This window comes from Chaetodon trifascialis, chromosome 7 (genome assembly GCF_039877785.1).
Source record: "Chaetodon trifascialis isolate fChaTrf1 chromosome 7, fChaTrf1.hap1, whole genome shotgun sequence".
Classification (NCBI taxonomy): Eukaryota; Metazoa; Chordata; class Actinopteri; order Chaetodontiformes; family Chaetodontidae; genus Chaetodon; species Chaetodon trifascialis.
Window position 1 is genome coordinate 25,524,978 of NC_092062.1, and position 20,569 is coordinate 25,545,546.

At 42.9% G+C, this 20,569-nt stretch overlaps 2 protein-coding genes across 2 annotated transcripts in view; one reads left to right on the top strand and one right to left on the bottom strand.

Moving 5' to 3' along the window:
• Positions 1-11,000, top strand: part of gabbr1a (gamma-aminobutyric acid (GABA) B receptor, 1a) — a 65,557-nt gene extending 54,557 nt beyond the window's left edge. Inside the window, exons 20-24 of the mRNA XM_070966402.1 lie at positions 1,823-1,916; positions 3,900-4,027; positions 6,288-6,416; positions 7,206-7,349; positions 8,831-11,000. Of these exons, the coding sequence (XP_070822503.1) occupies positions 1,823-1,916; positions 3,900-4,027; positions 6,288-6,416; positions 7,206-7,349; positions 8,831-9,115 (780 nt within the window). The 3' untranslated portion in view covers positions 9,116-11,000. The remainder of the gene's footprint in view (positions 1-1,822; positions 1,917-3,899; positions 4,028-6,287; positions 6,417-7,205; positions 7,350-8,830) is intronic.
• Positions 11,001-13,359: 2,359 nt separating this feature from the next.
• Positions 13,360-14,594, bottom strand: tnfb (tumor necrosis factor b (TNF superfamily, member 2)). The gene is made up of 4 exons (XM_070966251.1): positions 14,409-14,594; positions 14,247-14,301; positions 14,072-14,131; positions 13,360-13,817 (listed from the first exon to the last, which is right to left on the bottom strand). The coding sequence occupies exons 1-4, from the start codon at positions 14,592-14,594 to the stop codon at positions 13,360-13,362; spliced, it is 759 nt and encodes a 252-aa protein (XP_070822352.1).
• Between the last annotated feature and the right edge of the window lie 5,975 nt (positions 14,595-20,569).

A 20,569-nucleotide genomic window follows, 5' to 3' on the forward strand; every position in this document is an offset into this window, starting at 1 on the left:
ACACTGATGATACAATTATCACTCGGCAAAAATACAAAAATAAAAACGAAAAAGCTCCTTTAGTCCTTCTGTGCTCTATCTGCCCAGCAGCACACAGTTAACTAGTTAATGAAGAAAGTTAGCATTTAGCAGCTAATGCTAAACTCCAAGCTATGTTCCTTAAGACCAAAAAGGGAGTGTGATCATTGGACTTACATTCACCAAGTGACCACTAACACGGCCCTAAATACCTGCTAGTGGCTGATGGACGTAAAAGGAGGAAGGAAAAATCTGCCTCCACTATATTCACCGGCTAGTTGCTAGCATTATCTGTGTGCTGTTTGGTGCTCAGCAGGTACGGTACAGTCGATTTTTGTAGCTTTTTTCACTGAAAACATTTTAACATATATTTTATTATATGTTACCACAATTGATGCTAATGCTAATGCTAATGCTGATATGCCCAGGGGTGATGTCTCATGACTCTCCTCATGCTTGTGCTGGTAAATACAAACAATACAAACCCACTCATCAAAATATTGCTCCACAGCGCCACTCGTGGTCAAAAACTCCTCTTTAATACGTGGAGAAAAGGTGAAACCTCATCATTGCATTACTTTACATAATTGTGAGACGCTTTTGTCCAAACTAACTTAAAGGTTCTGTATGAGATTTTCAGCCACTAGATGTCCCGTTGGAGCACCAGCATCTCAGACCAAACCTCAGCCACACCTGCCCCCTCGCTTCATGCTCTCAGAAAGGTGTTGAGAAACTGATAAAGTAGCCTCTGAATGCTCAGCTATATAAAAAAAACAGAATAGCGTTGCCCAGTGTCACGTGCTGAGCTAAGCACTCTAAGCAAGAGGACGTACCTCTTAGCTGTTATTTCACCGGGGGGAATATTGATTTTTACAGTTATTTTACGAACGTTTTCAGCTTTGTAAGGCGCTATTGATTCAATCTGACTTGAGTGACCTAAATCCATGTCAAGTAATTATTGGCTTGCTAGCTATCCTGCTAATGCTACCGACCTAAAGCATAAAGTAAAATATGCTTTACGAAGCTGAAGTTTGCTGGTCCCAACTCGTTGAGTACAGTATGTATACGTGTGGGAGGCTCTTAGTCTCTTTAAAACACAGAGAGGCACTCACATGTACTAAGAGGCATGCACATCTGGCCATCTACCAAAACAAAGAACAGAGAAGCTGGGATTACAACACACACAGTGGGAGTGTGACTTCATTCTCAGATCAGCACGCCATCACTCCCCGATATCTTTACATAACATATCATTGTTTGCTGCTGCATTGATGTTCAAAATCTCATACATAGGACCTTTAAAATGATGTTTCCATGTGCATGAGTATGTAGCATACTTGATACTGTTATCCTGCTTAAACACCATATCCCAAGTATGATGAAAACCTGGATAAGACACAAACTCAGATACTGATGTGCATGCAGATTGCACTAATTAAGATGTCCTCTCCTCATTAAGTGCATTAAACCGCTGTAGGAGCAAGAGCCATGCATCATCATCAGCCCTAATCTGCACCGCAGTGACTTTAACTACAGTCAAACCTTATATAAAAAAAAACCATGTGTCATATTTATTGGCTGTCCGATACTGTGTTAATTCAGCCATCTATATCTGACTCACGGGAAAGACCTATTTACTCGAGGGGATCAAGCGTGCAGTCTCTGGGGCTTTTGCTTACTGTGCATTTTTGCCTCCTCCTCCACTGTTCTGCTGTCTCATCGTTTCTTATTATCTCCTCTCTTTCGCTCTATATCTTTATCCTTCCATTCCTCTCCCCTCTTCTCCCGTCTGCCATGTGAGTAGAAGTTCACTAAGGAGGCCCCGAAAGAAGATTTGGATGTCCTGATTCAGCCCTTGTTGGAGCACTGCAGCTCAGAGAAGATGAACACGTGGCTCGGTATCGCTCCTCTTTTCTTCTTCTTCTTCCTCTTTTTTTTATCTTCTCATATCTCAATCTGTCTCTTTATCGCTCTTTGCCCTGCTATGGTTTTGAATATCTCTGTCACACGCGCAACATATGCAGACACATATGCACACGCACACACACACACGCTCACACACACCACTGCCATTCACTCTGAATTAAACAGGTCTCATATCACAGCCTCCCCCCTCAGCCCCCGCCACCCCCTTACGTTTGATTCCTCTTTTCTCTCTCGCTTTTTTCCCTCTTTGCTTCTCTTTTTGTCGGCCCACGCAGTCCCTCTCTCTCCCTGTCTGTCTCTCTGCTGTCTTTCTTAGCGTGGCAGCTCTTATGAAAGTATAATGGTGCTGAAATTCAAATAATGTGGGTCACAAACTGGGCCATTGCCCCATAGCATTTCCTTTCTCAGAGAAGAAAAGATGGCGCTTTAATATCAGGCGGCATAAAGAAACAATGGACAGTCTGAAGAAGTGTCGAACTTACTCGGTCACAGATTCTCTTTTCTTCCCTGCTTCTCTCTCTCTTTCACGGTTATATGCTCTTTTCTCTGTCAGTCAGACTCGCTTTCAGCATATTCAGCCATCTATTGTATCTCCATTTTGATTTTCTGCACAAGTCTGTCTTCCTCACTCACTCCCTCAGTGGTCATATTGAGCTGCTACTACAGTATCTCCTGCGCTATCCATTTGCATTTACGTGATCCTAAAGTTTGTTCCAGAGGTTTAAAGGTTTTAATGTGACCCTTGAGGGACTTGTGAGAGACACATTTCTTTGGCAACAAGGCTACAGCCAAGTGGTGCTTTGTTAACTGCTCATGTCAGCATCCCACAGTGCTCACGGTGACGATGTGGACATGCTAATGTATGCTAATTAGACCCAAAGTGCAGCTGAGGCTGATGTTTTGTCGTGTGTTTTGCAGGTTTATTTAGATATAAACTAGGTTATTACAGTTCATCCTGAGGGGAACATGAATGTGTGCACCAAAAAGGAAAAAGTGATGTAAAAACTGATGCAGCGGAGGCCTTGATTTCCTGACTTTCAGTCTTTAGTATGGGTCAAGCTCCCAAAAACACAGCAGCCTACTATTCTTCCAAGTGCTTCCAAAGTGACTCCCATAATGCAATTCATCTTTCAAATGTAGTAACTCCAGTTTCAGATACAAACTTAACGATTTTGTAGTCTCCCAGCCGGGTGATGTCACTCGAGTAATATTCTCAGACTTCAGAGAGCTCCCTCCAAAACCTCAGAAGAGACTGTTTTCACAGGATGTGCAGTGCTGCCCAGAAATTCATGGAGAAGGTTGTAGTGAGTGAGTGTGTGCTGGTGAGAGAGCCGCTGTTTGTGTTCAACTTTTGATACGTGCTGTCTTCAGTACATTTCAGTCAGCATGAACAAAACTCTAAAAAAAGCCATCTCGCAGGTTTCCTGTGCTTTGATGTTTCAATATGTCCTGTAAACCCTGCAACATGCACAGCAAGACTCCTGCTGGCTAATGTTTCGGTCCAAAATATTATTAAGAACACTTCCTCTCGGTCTGCATGAGGCACTTGGAGCTGTGCACAGTGTCAATACTGGTGTGTCCTAGCAGGCGCTAAAAGGATCGGAGTAGCTCTGCTGTTTAACTGAGAGAAAAGGGGCCAAATATTTTATCAGTTTAAAAGACAAAAACTGTGAATGAGAAGCTGAATGCTGGAGCAGAGAGTAACAACATAACCAAGCATACACATTCATTTTACTTTTTTCTGAAATGACGTCTTCAGCGCCAAGTTAGCTTTCCATCCATAATTTTGTCTTCAAAACGACAGAACATTTGGCCTCCATTTGTTTCCATGCATCGCTTTAGATACTGCAGCTGTTACAGCCTCAGTTGTATGACACGCATCATGTCATATAGCTGTCGTGTTCAGTCCCGCGCACTCACTCATTCACTCTTCATTCGCTCACTGTTTCCTCTAGGTGTGGTTTATGGCTACAAGGGACTGCTGCTGCTGCTGGGCATATTTCTGGCTTACGAGACCAAGTCTGTCTCCACAGAGAAGATCAATGACCATCGGGCCGTGGGGATGGCTATTTACAACGTTGCTGTGAGTCCAAAAAAAGAAACGGTCATGCCTGAACTCCTGTGTCTGAGTGCCGCTGTCCGCTTTCTGCTGCTTTGCCTTTTCTGCAAAGGCTATTCTCCAGCTTGCCGAATAACATTCAAGCTGCAAAAAAAGTACCATTTTTATTACCCCACAGCACAAAATGGGGGTAGTATATCTATTGGGGGGTTAATCAATGCCAGTGCCTGCGTGATGACTTTGCTTGGTGCTGAGATTTCTGGCTTCGAGAATCCACTTTTCTGCTCGTCTCAGAGCAAACCAGGCAGCTGACCAGCGTGTCAAGATATTTCAGCTGCAGCGGCTTAAAAGCTGCATTCTCAAGGGGATACTCTTTGCAGTTTATAAAAGTTAATGGAGTTCATAGATAGCTTGATGCTCCCTTAATGCCGCTATGGTGTATTTTTTTAACTGGCTAAGCGTGACAGAAAACCACACTGAAATATTTCCTGTGCAGCTGCAGTAGAGTGTAAAAACGAGATTCTTTCAAGGTTTGAAGATTCACCATTTGCATTGATCTGCCATTGTGGGCACAGCAGAATATAGATGACAACTTTTCCTCTCACAAAAACTAGCTTTGGGACGTGCTGAACATTACAAATTGATGATCTAGTGTAAAATACTGAAAAGTACATGTTGGTATAATGATGGCTGGAGCATTACGAGGCACAGAAACAGGCTGGTGTATAAAATATTCACGCTTTTCCACAAGTGCGTTGTGAGATTTTATTCTCTAAAATGCAGATCCCTGGACGCATTTTAGCAAATAGAACCACAATAGAATCAAAAGCTTGAATATTTTATACGTAAGCTCTTCCACAAGTACGTCTTGATATACTATTCTCTAAAATGCAGATCCCTGGATGCATTTCTGTCCAGATCATTATACTGCCAGTACAAGCTGCTATTCTGTGAGAATCATAAATTTTGATGCTTATGGCGCCTGTGGTGCCATGATACCAACAGTCATATCTCAGGTCTCCTTTACAAAGTGAAAGCTTGTTCTCACTGGGACTTCCTGGTGAAATAAATGTTAAATAAAACCCATAAAATACAAAAGGGTGCATCACAAACTTTTATTGTGCTGCAGTCTCATGCAAGTCAAGCACACCTTCGTTTTGTGGCTGAGTGCTCTGTACTTTAGCTTTAGTGTTGGGCATATATATGAGAAGAAATCTGTGCTCAGAGATAGCCTGCACGCTGTTTTGTATGGGGCCGCTACCTTGCCCTATGGCAGGAATAGGTTTAAAAATGTACCCATTTAGGCACTAAAGTACAGTGGTAAACGCTGCCGTCAGCCATAAACATTTTTCAGCGGCTGTTAATAGCAAGTGAATCATCTCAAACGGAGGCACCTAGGATGCACTTTACACTGAAATAGCCGCCATTATGTTCACTTAAGCCACTTTAGACAAATGGTCGATGGCATTTCCTGACACTCTTGACACAGTCTAACTTTGTAATTGATGTAAAATGCCTGGAAAAAGTGGTTTCTGTCACTTCGCATTTTCTGTTTTGATCAAACGCACGCAAACGTTTTTCTTTCTCCTTTTCTTTTTTTTGTGTCTTGAAGCAGCCATTTTTCCAAAGATTTCCCGTGCTTGCCAGCATTCCCATCAATAAATAAAAGAGGAAGCCTTTTAATGGGCAGCCAAACATTTATCAGCGTATACTTTGTGGATATCTAATTAGTTAATTGATTGATCTCGCCTCCTCAGTCAAGGAGAGAATTTATCACTGATCATCATTCACGCTTGTTTATGAGAGCATTAAACGCAGCTTGTGTGTTCATTTTATCACACGGTTCCATAATGTGAGACGAGTCTAATGTTATTATTTTACGCTATGATATACACATCTCGGTTTTATGGTGATGTCAATAGTTAATGATGTCTGTAAAGGGGTCTCCTTCCTCTTTGCTAAGCTGCGAGCTCCAGGCCCTGATGAGATGACAATGTGGTGATTGTCAGCATGCTGTTGCCACTTCAGTCATGACTTTTTAATGCTGTTTTCACATGGGAGCCCTCCCCGGAATGATAAACAGATGCCTAATGCTTTTTATGGAAGTGACTTTCCTCCCCTCTTGTGCTGTCACGCTCACACTCCACTTTCTTCCTCACCTCCTCTCGTCTAACCCTACTGCCTCCTTCGTTCTCTTTGCTTTAAGCCTCGCTCCTTTGTTCCATCCTCTCTTTATTTCCTCCTCTCTCTCTCTCTCTCTCTCTGTTTCTGTCTCTTCCTGCAGGTGCTGTGCCTGATCACGGCTCCGGTGACTATGATCCTGTCTTCACAGCAGGATGCCTCCTTTGCCTTTGCCTCTCTAGCAATCGTCTTCTCTGCCTACATCACTCTGGTCGTGCTGTTTGTACCCAAGGTGCTCCGACTCGTTACTGACACCTTTAGGAACTGCTGCACACACTGAAAAGTACACTCATATTGTAGTGAAACCAAAGGCCAAGTGCCGGTCTCAGTGTCTTTAAGAAGAAAGTCCAGCCTCTTCTGCACGATGCATGATAACGACAAACTTCTAAAACCTCATACTGCTGTTAAAAATCACAAATGTTTAGATTGGCTGTGACATCAAATGAGAAGACTCCTTAAACTGCTTCAATCAGTTTGTGAATCCACCATCAGGGTAATAATCTGTGAAGTTTCAGTACAGATAGCTACTGTAATACAACAAGCTTTTAGATGTGTAGCTGCTGTAAACAGTTGGTGTTTGGAGAAAAAATCCTTTGGCACAAATAAAGTGAGACATTTTACGTGTCTGGCAGCAGCTTTAATCATTTGTTTGGAATAAACAGAAAAAGGGTAGTGCACACGAGCACTGCTGCAGACTGCGCTGACAGAGGAAAGAGTGCCACCTGCTGAAAATTCATTAACTGAAACTCCAAGGGAAAAAAAACACACCACAATATTGTCACCATAGTTTGATTGTCTGGCTATTTCTGGAAGCGCAGTGCAGAAAGCGCACAGCAGCGAGCGCCAAGCACCAAACGTGTCACCAAAAGACAAACCGAAAGTCAAAGCATCACCTCAAAGTGCGAGAGATTTCGCCGAAAGGGCTGCAGACATTAAAAATGCATCGTCATCAGGTGATTCACGCTGCACTCTCAGGCCTGACTTTGTGTTTTATTGACTTCCCGCTCCTGTGGCGGTCCAGATGCGGCGTCTGATCACCCGCGGCGAGTGGCAGTCGGAGCAGCAGGACACTCTGAAGACCGGCTCGTCCACCAACAACAACGACGAGGAGAAATCCAGGCAGCTGGAGAGAGAGAACAGGGAGCTGCAGAAGATCATCCAGGAGGTGAAGATTAGTGTTACTATTAAACAGGCAGGCCAGACACATAATGGGCACTTCTGCTTTGGTTAACATTTCAGTTTATCCTGGAGGCACAGTACATATACAGTACATATACTCATGGTCATATCAGAAATAGATACTTATATATTTATATGCATTTATTATACAGATAACATACAGTGTACTGTCAGTTTTTTATGTGTGTGTGTGATCTGACTGTACAAGAATGACACGCAACACTGTGACACGCGAGCAGAGACGTGTTTGTGCTATCATGTTGCATGTTATTGTGGAGGCTTCCTGCGATACTGTAGCCTTGTTTCTGTGGTTGCTTTCACACTGACTGATATGTGTTATTGTGGAAGTGTAGCTCCATAATTTCACTGGAAAGAAAATGGAAAATGGATGAGAATGCTGTATTTTCTGAGCAGGTTTGGGTTCATATTTAACGCAACTTAAAGCATATATCATGTGAGTTTAGTATACTCGTGCTGGAGAAGGTCACGCTAATTCAGTATTCTGCAAAATTGTGGGCATTGATCTAAAACCGTCAGTGGCTTCATACAGATGTTAAGATCGACAGGGACTCAGTGTGTGAGCCATCGTTTACAGACTGACATCTACTGACAGCCACACTGAGCACATATGAAAGAGATGCCAGGCCATTATTTCTTCCTGGGAGGGTAGTGGAGGAGGGGCGCTTGGTTTTTATATCTTTGTAGCTTGTAAAGGTGGACGTGCCTCAGTGTCCACTCATTGTGGTAGAGGTGAGGTATTCTTATCTTAGATTAGTCTCATCCAGGACCATTTCTAAGCACTAACTAATCATTTGATAAATGGTTTATAACACAATAATGTACATGTAAACAAACATAAGGACATTTTTAAGTACGTACTAACATACAGTATTTGATTGTAAATCTTATCTCCTATGAAGACATATATGATGACAACTATTGTTTTAATAATGTTGTTTTACTATAATTTCATTCATTTTCTGCTTATACACCAACCAACACTAATGGGGTCCTCACAGGAGGCGCTGCAGTTGCTGACAGATGCATTAATAAACCCTTACATCTGCTAACAGCTACATTAAAGTGTGTAATAAACCGTAAACATGCTGCTTGTTAGGGCAATTACTTTCATCATCGATTAATCGACTCATCATTTAATCTATCAAATGCTCTTCATGGTTTCCCAGAGCCTTCAGCGACATCTTCAGGTGTCTTGTTTCATGCTGCCAACAGTTCAAAACCCAAATGTATCTCATGAACCATCATATTTAGCCAGAAAAGCAGCAAATCTTCATATTTGAGAACCCGGGACCCGCAGCGTTTGGCCTCTCCGGCTGATTAACTGACTATCAGAATAGTTGATTTTCTCTCAAAAGGCTAATTGTCAGTTACTGCTATAAATGCTTATAAATGCTGAATGGGGGGGTTAAAGTAAAGTCTCTCACTCTCCTCTCGTTGTGCCTGTAGAAAGAAGAGAGGGTATCGGCGCTCCGCAACCAGCTGGCTGAGCGACAGGCTCTACGCAACCGCCGCCGACCCTCCACGGGCCAGAATCAGAACCACAACGCCCCCCCGCCCTCATCCCAGCCAGATCCCAAGTCTCTGCTCCCCCCGCCCGGCTATCCCAACCCCACCACGGACAATCACTCCCTCCCGCCGTCCTTCTCCAACTCCTCCAACCTCTACCCGGCCGACAGCAAGATGAGCCGCAACCACTGTCACAACAGCCAGATCCCACTGCTGTATAAATAGGCGAGGCAAGGAGGGGGGAGGCGGGGGCGGTCGCGCAACACACGGGGGACACAAAACACAACGAGACACTGTGACTTTCACTTGTATCGGCGATGAGCACAGCGGTGTAGTGACACTGTTTTAAACTACAGCGTGGAAGCACAAGTCAGTACACAGGAGTGCTTCACACTCGGCAGCTTCGGGGAGAGTCACGCAGGTACAGTAACACCCATCCTCACGGTTTTGATCTCGCCGTGTTGAATCCAGCGACGACGAGCACATCTCAGACTAGCAGCACTCGAGGTCTTTTCAAAGGTCATAGATCTCTTAGTCATTCCTCTCCCTCATCGGTTATCTGGTTCTGTTGTGGAGACGCCGTGTCAAGGATCGGGAAAAAAGGAAACGTTTGTGTTCGTGTCTTTGCTATATCGTCTCCACCTTTTGTCTCTCGAGTTTGTTGACTAGGCAAGCACATACAGTAGTGATTTATATTGTTCTGTAATATCTGATCTGTTCTGTCATGGAGTTGTTGTTATGTTATTTGTTTACTTTCCGGGAGAGTTGTGAAAACTGACATTTACAAAAGGACAAAGCAATGTACAGTTTTTTCCGATGTTTCCTCTGAGGAGCGGCTGAGCTCGACTGTGTGGAGTACTTCCACTGAAACGCGATGATGTGCATTATAAAATAGCCATAATTTAGACGGAGGAAGGAGTTCGGCATGTGTGGATGTCTGTCGTCCGGCCTGTGTATTCAAGTACAACACTGCATCTTAAAAGTCCTTTGCTGATGTAAGAATATTAGACCCATTGTGAAGGGGAAGGTGATCCAAGCTTGCTCGTGTATAAGGATGATTTTGATAGTTTTGCCATTTGAAATAATGTCTTACAATGTGTTTTTTGATATTTGTGTTGTATCTATTTAGCAGTACCAAACAGCAGTAGCCATCCAACAAATCCCTCGTCCAGTATCCGATGTATTTTGCCGATATCGCCGGCCTCTGCTGCAGCCACAGTCTCTGCAGCCGATTCTCACATTTTGTAGGTAGTGACAGTTCGGGATGTTTGAATCCACAACTGGAAACCGCCAACTTCCAACTTGCCAGAGGAATAGTTTGTACTTTCTGCCTCCTGAAATTGAGAGCCAATTTATATTTCTACAGCAGCAGTGCGGTCAGATGTGGGGCTTCTACGATGGCTATTCCTGTAGATATTCAGAGAAAAGCACAGTTTTTTCCCTCAAGATTTTATACATGTGAATACGTTACGTGTCATTATTGTAAGGCTTGTTATTTTAAGAGGATGTTTTTTTATGTTTTCCCATAACAGACAATCTGGATGGATGCTTTTTTTTTTTTTTTTTTTTTGTATTTTTCTTTCCCATTTTGCCTTTGAATAAGTTGTAAATGAATCAAGGAAGGATATTTGTAAAGTAAGGTGACATACTGTATTTATTCAGCAGTTAATCTGGATGTACTATTTCATTCATGAGCTATTTCCAGATTTTATAAAGCAATGATACCTGAGCAGCTTTATCAGCAGGTGAAACAACACTTTGTCAAATATTTTTAAATATATATATTCCAGTGTGCACTTTAAACTGAACAAACTATGGTTATCTGACTTTATGTTGCTGTTATTCTAATACATTTAAGCTCAGGGTACGGAGAAGGATATATGAATGAAATAGGCCATATCTATTAACTGTACAATACCTGGATCAGATAGTGTAACATATGAATGCAGAAATAATTTAGGAAATGTTCTATTATCTTGCACATATATGACAATATACATGGATTTGGGGATATTTGTATTCACTATATCTAAGATCTTAAATGTTAATATATTTCAGAGTATGTGTATGCAAATATATGGGTACCATAAATAAAATAATTGTTTTTTCATTGTTTTTTTTGTGTGTTTCAGTGATACCTTTCTCATTAGTGGCAATACAGCTTCTATAAAAAAATAAGGAATTACAGGGATCATTTCCTAAACATGACACTGCTGAACAAAGCTGAAACCTAATTACCTGAAAGTCTGAAACGTATTTGTTCACCAGCATTTTCCAGCTCAGGTAACACCCGATCCTATTTGTTAAATGCAATCCTGATCCAAAAAGAGCTGGGACGCCGTGTAAAACAATAAAACAGATGATGTGATAATTTGCTAATCCTTTCTGACATATACTCAACTGAAAACAACAGAAAGACAATGTATTCAATGTTTTTCCTCATCAGCTTCATTGATTTTTGTAAATATCTGCTTATTCTGAATTTGATGCACGTTTCAAACAACTTGGAAAAGGATCAGCTAAAGACTGGGAAAGATGAGGAACGCTCCAAAAACACCTGTTTGGATCATTCCACAGGTAAACAGGTTCATTGGTAACAGGTGAGAGTGTCATGACTGGGTCTGAAAGGGGCATCCTGGGAAGGCTCAGTCGCTCACGAGCGAGGATGGAGCAACGTTCACCACTTTGTGAACACATGACTGTATGAAGGATGTTACTACATGGACACTTTGTAAAACTTGTGTTCTGTTTTTATTCAGGTTTTTACACAGCGTCCCAACTTTTTTGGAATCAGGGTTGTAAAACCACAATTCCATGATTCATTTTTCAGTGTTTCATCTCTTTAGAAACATAAAGCTTTTGTCAAGCAGCTCTCTAATTGGGAGTCTTAATATCCTCTTGATTCCACAGCATGTTTACATCATCCACTAGATGTCAGCAGTTATTTATTGCTTTTCTGACTCACAATGACCTTTTGAGCAATTAGCTCTGTCAGTTCGAGGGGATTTGCCAGTAAAACTTGATATATTTCTCCAGGTTGTGGAATGTGTTTAAGTAGTTTGGTTTCTATTATTTGTTTTGTGAAATCGGTTTGGGAAATGATACACTGAAACTAAGCATGAAATAAATATGAAAAGGTTGGCCTGCGGGAGTCAAAGAGCAAATAAACCCAGAGGAAGAGATCATTAAATGAAAGTGGGAAGTGGTTTTCAAGTCAATGACCAGCTGCGACGGCCAGTGGGAACCTCGTTACTGAGACAATAAGTGGATGTTTGTGGATTAAAAAAATGCTAAAGCAGACAGATTACTCCCATGCACATCCCATATTTGTATAATGTGTGTTTTTAGATGATGACAATGTGACAAAACCAGCTGTGCTGCAGTCCCTCCGTACACACACACACACACACGCACACACACACTGAATACACTCCCATAGTCGCATACACACTGTCCCTCCCATGTCATGTCTCTTTCCAGCTCACTGAAGATGAGGTATGTGGTAATAGAGGGAAGGGGTTGGTGGTGTGGAGGAGGAGGGAGGTGGTAGGGTGTGTGTATGTGGGAGAGAGGGTGTGTGTGTGTGTGGGGGGGTGTCATTGGGGAAAACCCGCTCTGGGCTGAGGCTTCTGTGGGCCTCCACCTGACACAGCACTCAGCAAGACACAAAAAAGTAGGAAATTCCCCTCGTCTTGTCTGATCTAACAAAGGAAGTATTTGCTGGCTGTGGAGGAATTTCATAGCAGCCTCTGCCAAATAATAGACCGAGCCCACTGCAGTGTGTGTTTGTGTGTGTGTGCGTGTGTGTGTGTGTGTGTGTGTGTGTGTGTGTGTGGGAGAGGGAATGAGAGCTGCCCTGGCTGGCTGGAGCGGTTTGCCAGCTCAGCTGCAAATTTCGATTTGGTATCTCAGCTATGAAATGAGTTCATCGTTTGTATTGACACGAGATGTTTTGTTAAGTTTTTTTTTTCATTTTAATTATTTATGTGCACATAAAGTATATAAATATAATCTGTAACACCTAATCCCAACAATTTAAATAGAAATAAATACAAATAAATACACACAGGCTGCAATAATAAAAGTGAAGATAATATTTCTGTACATAATCCTCATAATCCTTGAACCTAAACTCTCATCTGTGTCGTCTGATACAGCAGAGAAAGTCTGGTCTACTACAATCTCAGGTCTCCATAAATAATGTACAAAAAGTGCCTAAAACAGAAATAATGTTGCAAACTGTTACAGTTCATAGGATTTTTAAAAAAAATCAGCACCACCTGTTCGGCTGTTTGGCTTTATCTCCATTGAGATTTAAACATTTCTACTTCACCATGAAGATGAATAATAATCAAAAATAAAATAAAAATACATGCACAATCTTAAAAATAATCAATAGAAAAGCCCAATTTTTTGACACTGCACAGAGCTTTGTATCGTCTCTGTTGGCATCAGAGCAAAGAGTCATTTCAAAGTGCGAACACACCAAAGAAAGTCTTGCCCTCGTCGGTCTCCAGCTCTGACAGCTGGTTGGTTTCTGTCCACAGTTTGTCCCCTCTGTTCAGCTGAAACACTGCGCCCAGATAAATGGTGTTGTACCAGCCCTGCCCGTCTCCGTAGTTGTCCTCCTGAGCGGTGCTTTGACACGCCGACCTCACCGCGCTCATCAGGGAGGCTTTGCTGCCTATGGAGTCCGAGTAGCGCCAGATCCTGTGGCTCAGAGGTGTGAGGTGTTTTCCCGCTCCCTCCTCGTCGCCATCGCTGCAGGAGACTCTGAACGACGCCTGGCTGTAGACGAAGTAGAGGCCGGTCTGGGGGATGACGATCTGGTTGTTCACCAGTCGGAAGCCGCCCTGAGCGAACGCCTGACCTTGACCGTTCTTCCACTCCAGCTGGTCTTTCAGACTCTCGTCATCGTCGTAGCTACCTGAAAACAGAGCACAGGGCGTTAAACACAGGAATGAATAATAAACAGGTGATTTATTAGGAAAGAGGAATGAAAGATTGCCTGTGGTCAATGAATAACGTATGCAAGGACTTCCTTATAGTGCTCCTGTACTTCAAAAGCAGAAGCTAAAAATATCACACAAGTGGAAGAAAGAGTTTGAAAGGCTGCTTTGATAGCTGAGATCATGAGCCCATTGTTTGCTGAGGACCAAATCAAGGTAAGCCGTGACTCACCTTCTAAATGGATGGCTGCCTTGGCTTTGCTGCTGATGCGCCTCAGCGTGTAGTGGGGATCTGAGGGGAGGAAGACAATGTGAGCTTGTCTCAAGTAATCCACAAAGACTCAAATATATCTCACAAAACCCCAAAAGTTTTTTTTGTAAACGAGCACCCATGCATATATAATCACCTGTTTTCTCAGCAGTGTTCTTCTCGATTAGTGCTTCCGTTTGGCCCGACTGAGCCTGCGAGGAGGGAAGAAAGGCAGATTAGAGATATAAATACAGAAATGTCCCTTTTTTCTGTCAGAAAATACAGAGGCTTTAAAAGATTTCTGAACAAAGCTGCTTACCATTTCTGGCCGTCCATTCCAGTACCAAGCAAACAGCAGGACGCCTCCGAAACAAAGGGCCACAAGGAGAAGGACCCCGGAGACCTTCCATATCCAGCCCGTAGATGACTTCTTTTCTACCAAAACCACCGTCCTCTCCTCAAGACCCATCTCCATGTCACTTGGTGCGGTTGTGTATGCCACCATACTGTGCACAGCTCTGGTCTTAGTCTTCACCGCGTGCAGTTGAGAAATATCTAAAGACTGAACGCTTGGTTGGATGCTGCGTCTTCAGGTGCCCCCAGTGCTCTGTGGTGATGCTTCTGTCTTTGTGTTGCTATTGTGTTAGAATGAACTTCTGCCAGGGAGCTTGTAGTATTTATGCTGTGGCAGCTGCTTCTGCAGAAGGGAAACTCCAGTGATGTCACTCTGTAAGCGGAGACAGTGCGAGAGGCAGCAGCAGAGCAACCTGGGCCACGGAGAGAAAAGAGCCGCGGCCGGGAGGGAAAGAGAAGTCACAGAATTTTTAGTGGAGTTTCACCAGAGCGCGGAACCCAACGGGAGTCGCGGTTTCAGGATGGGAAAGTGGTTGGTCGCTACTTTTGGGTTCTGAAAAATTACACAGTGTTGTAACGCACGCACACAGTCATTCATGCACTGACACAAATACTGTACACACTGAGACAGACACGAAGTCATAAACACATAAACACATACTGAGCTCATTACCGACTTGAACCACCCACAGAATGTAAGCTCTGTCTGTGACTGCTGAGGTTTACACAGAAATCCACAGCTCACCAACATTTTGAGGTCGCATCTGACCAGATGTTTTGAAACACCACAAAAATGTGAGATTGTGTAAACAATCCACCTGTTCATCAGCTATTTTGGTGACACTGAACTCTCCCCTATTTAGCACTTACCAGCACTAATAAATAATTTATAACTTGCTCTGTATGTGTGCAGATGTAAGGATATTTTAACTGTTTATTAATTTGACAACAACCACAACTTCTCCTATGAAGGCATATTTTCTACTATTATGACTGTGTGTTTTACTGTATTATCATTTATCATCAGTTGATACGGGTCCCATCTGTGAGTGTCAAAGGAGAATTCATAGTTGTTAAAGGTCCAGTGTGAAGGCTTTAGGAGGATGTATTGGCAGAAATGGAATATACTGTTCATAATTATGTTTTTATTAGTGTTTAATCTCCTGAAAATAAGAATAGTTGTGTTTCTGTTACCTACAATGAGCCCTTTATGTCTACAGAGGGAGAACTTACGAATTCCACCATGGCGGAGGTGCCCCTGATTGGCTACCCCTGATATTCTTACCCTAACCCGAGTCAATCATCTTTCCTCATGTTTAAACTTAACCAACCCAACCAATGAAGACAACAAGGACTAGCCAATTAGAGGCAGAATAGGGCGGGTCATCCCTTCACTGTAGTAGGCTTTCGCAATTTAGCGAGTGGGTCCCCTTCCATGGAGTCGGCCATGTTGCTCCGCCATGCTTCTACAGTAGCCCAGAATGGACAAACTCTGGATAGAGACTTAAGCGTTTTTAGCTGCCACCATTATTCAGTTAATTGCAACCTGCAACATGACCACTAGGTGTCACTAAATTCTACACACAGGTCCTTTAATCAACACATTAATAAAGACATATATATGCTAATAGCTACAATATAGTGTGTTATATGTTAAAAAGGAAGAAGTGTTATTTGAATCTATTTTAGTCTTTATCTTCACAGTATCAGCTGAGGTTTTGTAGCATTGCAAAATAACTGCAAACCAAATGATAGTCATCTGGTGACTACATGTTACCCAAAATATCATGTATAAAACCTTTATTTCAAGTTATGTGTCACTGAAATTAAGACCTAAATTTCCACAAGAGATCTGATGGCATAAAAATATGTAGCAAGACATGAGGTCAAAAGATACCTAAAAACAAATTATACATTAAGAGATATGCATTCATTTTTGCTACATTAAAAAGCCCCTGAAGTGCCCTGTTTTCTGACATTTCCCTTTTTCCCCCTTCTTCCATCAAAAACTCGCGTTTGAAAACTATCTTACTCAGAAGAGAAACGCGTGTTAATGGAAAACTTGGCAGCCCTCAGCTTTCCGTTTCAGAACTGGAGGATTATGCAATCCTTCTGGAACGGCCGGACCGACCGGTTTTATACTTCTGCTTCAGAGCCACCGTCTCTGCGTCGGTTTCCCTCTTTCACTTTCTAACCCGACGTTTTGAGGCGCCACTTTGAAACGTGTGGGCTCCACGTCAGGCAAAATGTCCTGGAGATGCCCTGTTTTCGTTTCGAGAGGGCTTTTTTTAAACACACATGGATCACTTTCTCATTCCCTTTCCCTCGGAACTGCTGTTTTCTGGCTTTAGGTGAGCTGCGTGTGTGCGTATCTTGGAAATATCAGGACGCATACGACATACGTGTAAGTGTAAGTGTGTGTGCATGGGTGTGTGTGTAAGGATGTGTAAGTGTGTGTGCGTGGGTGTGTGCGTGTAGGTGTGTGTGCATGCGTGTGCGCATAGGTGTGTGTGTGTGTGCGTGCCTGCGCGCGCGTTTCGCAGTGTGTGAAATCAGCGGTGGAATCACATCTTCGTGCCTGGCCTCGGCTGTTTCATTCCAGCATGCAAACACAAAACCGACCGCAAGATGTAACAGGATGAAATCATCGTCACCACCATCATATGCACCCACATGACACAGGAGCAAACAAATACATATAGTGCTTCTCTGCACTTCCTCCTGCACGCTCACCCACCTCCTCTCGATTATTCATAAGGAGATTCACCAAATGAAGCTGTGAGCTCTGATATCCGGTGACCTCAGACTGTACAGGAAGCTCATATACAAGCTACAATCCTCTCATTTTTTCAGAATAACCCTGAAGATCCATAAAGATAGAAATCATCTGTGTGTCCATCTAAAATGGGAATTAAAAATAAACAAGAGGAGAAAAGTGGGGGGATTTGGTCAGAAGAATTTAATTTGCTTTTTCATCACACCTCAAACAGGTGCGCTGTCGGATGATCATGCCCATAAATGCTCATTCATTCCCAGGTTTTCTGCTCGTGTGCAAAGATAACCTGAGTTTAGGAGAAGATAACCCTTCGAGACATTATAGGTTATGACATTCCCGAGGACAGTTAAACATTGTGTCTTGGATTGATAACAGAGGGAGTTGTCTCATGAACTGATCTGTATCTCTGTGAAATTCTACTGGCCGCCTGAAAAAAAAAAAAAAAATCTGCTGGTATGAAAAGGAACCTCCCAGTTAGACAATGAATGGACACAGTAAAGGACGTACGTGTGAAGGACGGACTGAGGGGGACAGTCCTCCGCTGGAAGCGACGAGGACGCTGTCATTCCTGGATCAGGATAAATCTAAAGACAATAGGGACGTGAACTGAAACGAATGCCACACTTGGTTCCCATGCTTTGTTGATGTCTCTCCCTCTCTTTTGTAAAATATGCTTCAATTGTTATGAATAAGCACAACAAAGCCATGATTTATGTGTGGACGTGCTCGGCCGTTACTCAGCACCTCACGTACTGTCATTTTTCATCATGCTGTACATGGTCGATCCTTTCCAAGTTGAGAAAGAATTAAAAAAAACAGCACGTTTCCCCAGAGGTCATCTGTAACACACAGCTCACAAACTCCCACTGGATTCCTCCAAGAGACAAACACCTCTTTTCATGCAGCCAGAAACTGAACCTCCCCAGTTCCAACCCTCATATCTGGTGCCCTTTTCCTTTCCCTCTGTGACTGAATCATTATCAGTCCTCTCATTTGGTGACTTATTTCCTACATGTAACCCCCCCCTGCGATATCTGGAGCACTTTGAAAAAGCCCTCTTTTGTTCTTTGCTGATTTTGCTCGTGGATTGCATCATGAAATCCCAGGATTGTGTGGTCATCACGCAGCGGAGCTCAACCGCAACGGCGACAAAGATTACCTCAGGGCAGGAAGGGAAGGAGGGTGGGAGGCCAGGGAGGGAGGAAGTGGAGGAAGGAAGCTGTTGTAGGCAAACAAGGTGCCGCGTTTACGCCATGAGGCTCATTTTCACATTCATCTTGGTGACACAATCACAGGTGCCAATTTTTGAAGCAACAAAAAATCCACATCAGAGGGTTTTGGTTTCTGTCTCATCATTCCCTCTTCAGTGTTGCCGTGTGTGGGCTCAGAGGGAGCTGTTGATGTGTAAGGGAATAAACTGGGCCAAAATGAGGTTTAACCACAAATGCAAGGTGGCTTCCGCTGCTACTAGACTGTATAGTCTGGTGGCCTACAAACCCCCGCTCCGCCTCCAAGAAGTTACGCTGTACCTATTAGGTGTTTCACCTCCTCCTCATTCTCCTACTGTATCTGTCAGGAGCCGATTTAAAAACAACTTAGATGAAGTGGTTATCTGAACCCGGGATTTTACATTATCCCTTAGTCATAACCACCAAATTAGCTGATTCCAAACTCGGGGCATTTTTACAGGGTCAAAAAATCTATTTAATTAAGTCAAAAGGAGATAAAAGTGTTGATTTTAGTAGGAGAAAATGCATTCAAGGTCAGTATAACACTGTGTGTGTGTGTGTGTGTGTGTGTGTGTGTGTGTGTGTGTGTGTGTGTGTGTGTTGTGAAATGTACAATGCTGTGTGTTTGACAGGCCTCCAAAACAAATAGCACACAGCCAACGCAGGCCGATGAGGCCAGTGCTCACAGTCCTTAGAGGCTATAATTAGCTGTTTAGGAGATGAACTTCCAAGTCGGTGGTGGTGGGAAGTTTGAGTGTCAGGATTTACACTAATTTAGGATCCAAATGTTTCCTAACTGAAATGCAGTAAACATACAGGAATTTGTCTCGGTGGAGTTGATACATTTTAAACTATAAGGACACCATTTGCGATACATCAAAAACCAGACAAAGGTCCAGTGAATTTATGAAGGATGATCATTTGGGTGTTGCTTTTGTACTTTTGGCGAGGACACTATATTCAACAAGTTCATTTCTGAGGTCGGGGAACATAGAGACAAGTTCAAGAGGGCAAGAATTTCAAGTAGCCAAACAATCAAATGTACAAACTCAGGAAAGTGAGATGGATTGGAAGAGATAATTAAGGTGAACTTTAAAACGATTTCCCAGCTGCACACTGTCAACATCCATCACAGCTGCACACTGTCACAGATTGACTTCCTGCTTCAACTTTAAGCTACCGTGCTTGCTGTAATTGTGCAGGCGCAGCTGGTCTGTACAATGAGGGATCAATATCAACAGTTCGTGTGCTCTCACTTTCACTTTTACCACCAAAAAACGCAATCTGACTAATGTGCAGGTTTGTTTACAAGTTCACTGATTATTTCGCCCTGTTGGACTTTGTGGGGTGATGTGCCCAGATCTCAGCTTTGGTGAGTACAACATTATCACAACAACAACAACAACAACAACAACAACAACAACAACAACAACAACAAACCATAATTATCCTTTAACAGATAAGGATGAATATAGCGCATTAATGGTACGTTGAGTTATTTATTTATTTTGGCCACATGGGGGCAGTGCAACAAGGTGTAAACACAACTGTGACACACAAACTACAAATGGCGAACGTGTTCGCAAACAGCTTCCGTTTTACACATCCGACTGGACCCGACAGACACGGCTCAACATTAGCATTCATTTGGAAACGTGTTTCTGACCAGCTGGCACAGGTAAATCCAACATCCGCTCTCTTTTTCGCTCTAATTTGACCTCCAACTCATGAGGGAGATTTCTGTCTCCTTAGCAGTTAAATAGCCTGTACCACGAGGCGACATTAGCGAGTTAGCCAGTCATATGTATGTATATAAATAGCTATGGTTAGCTAGCTATGTTTGGGCTAGGTTTTCCGGTCTCGTGACGCAAGCTCACTGATGTGGATCATATGTCTATGGTGTGGATCACCATGGTAACCAAGACCAATCATCTCGCTGGAAATACGGAGTCATCATTCCTACAGGATCCTGACAGGGACAAAACAGTTTAGAAAAAGTGACACATGCGTTAAGATCTTGTTGCGTCACTTCAGCTCAGAATAACACGAGGCGACTTTGTGATGATGATTGGAAATAATAACCATGTCTGTGATATGTTTTAGAAGATAAGTTTGCCAAAC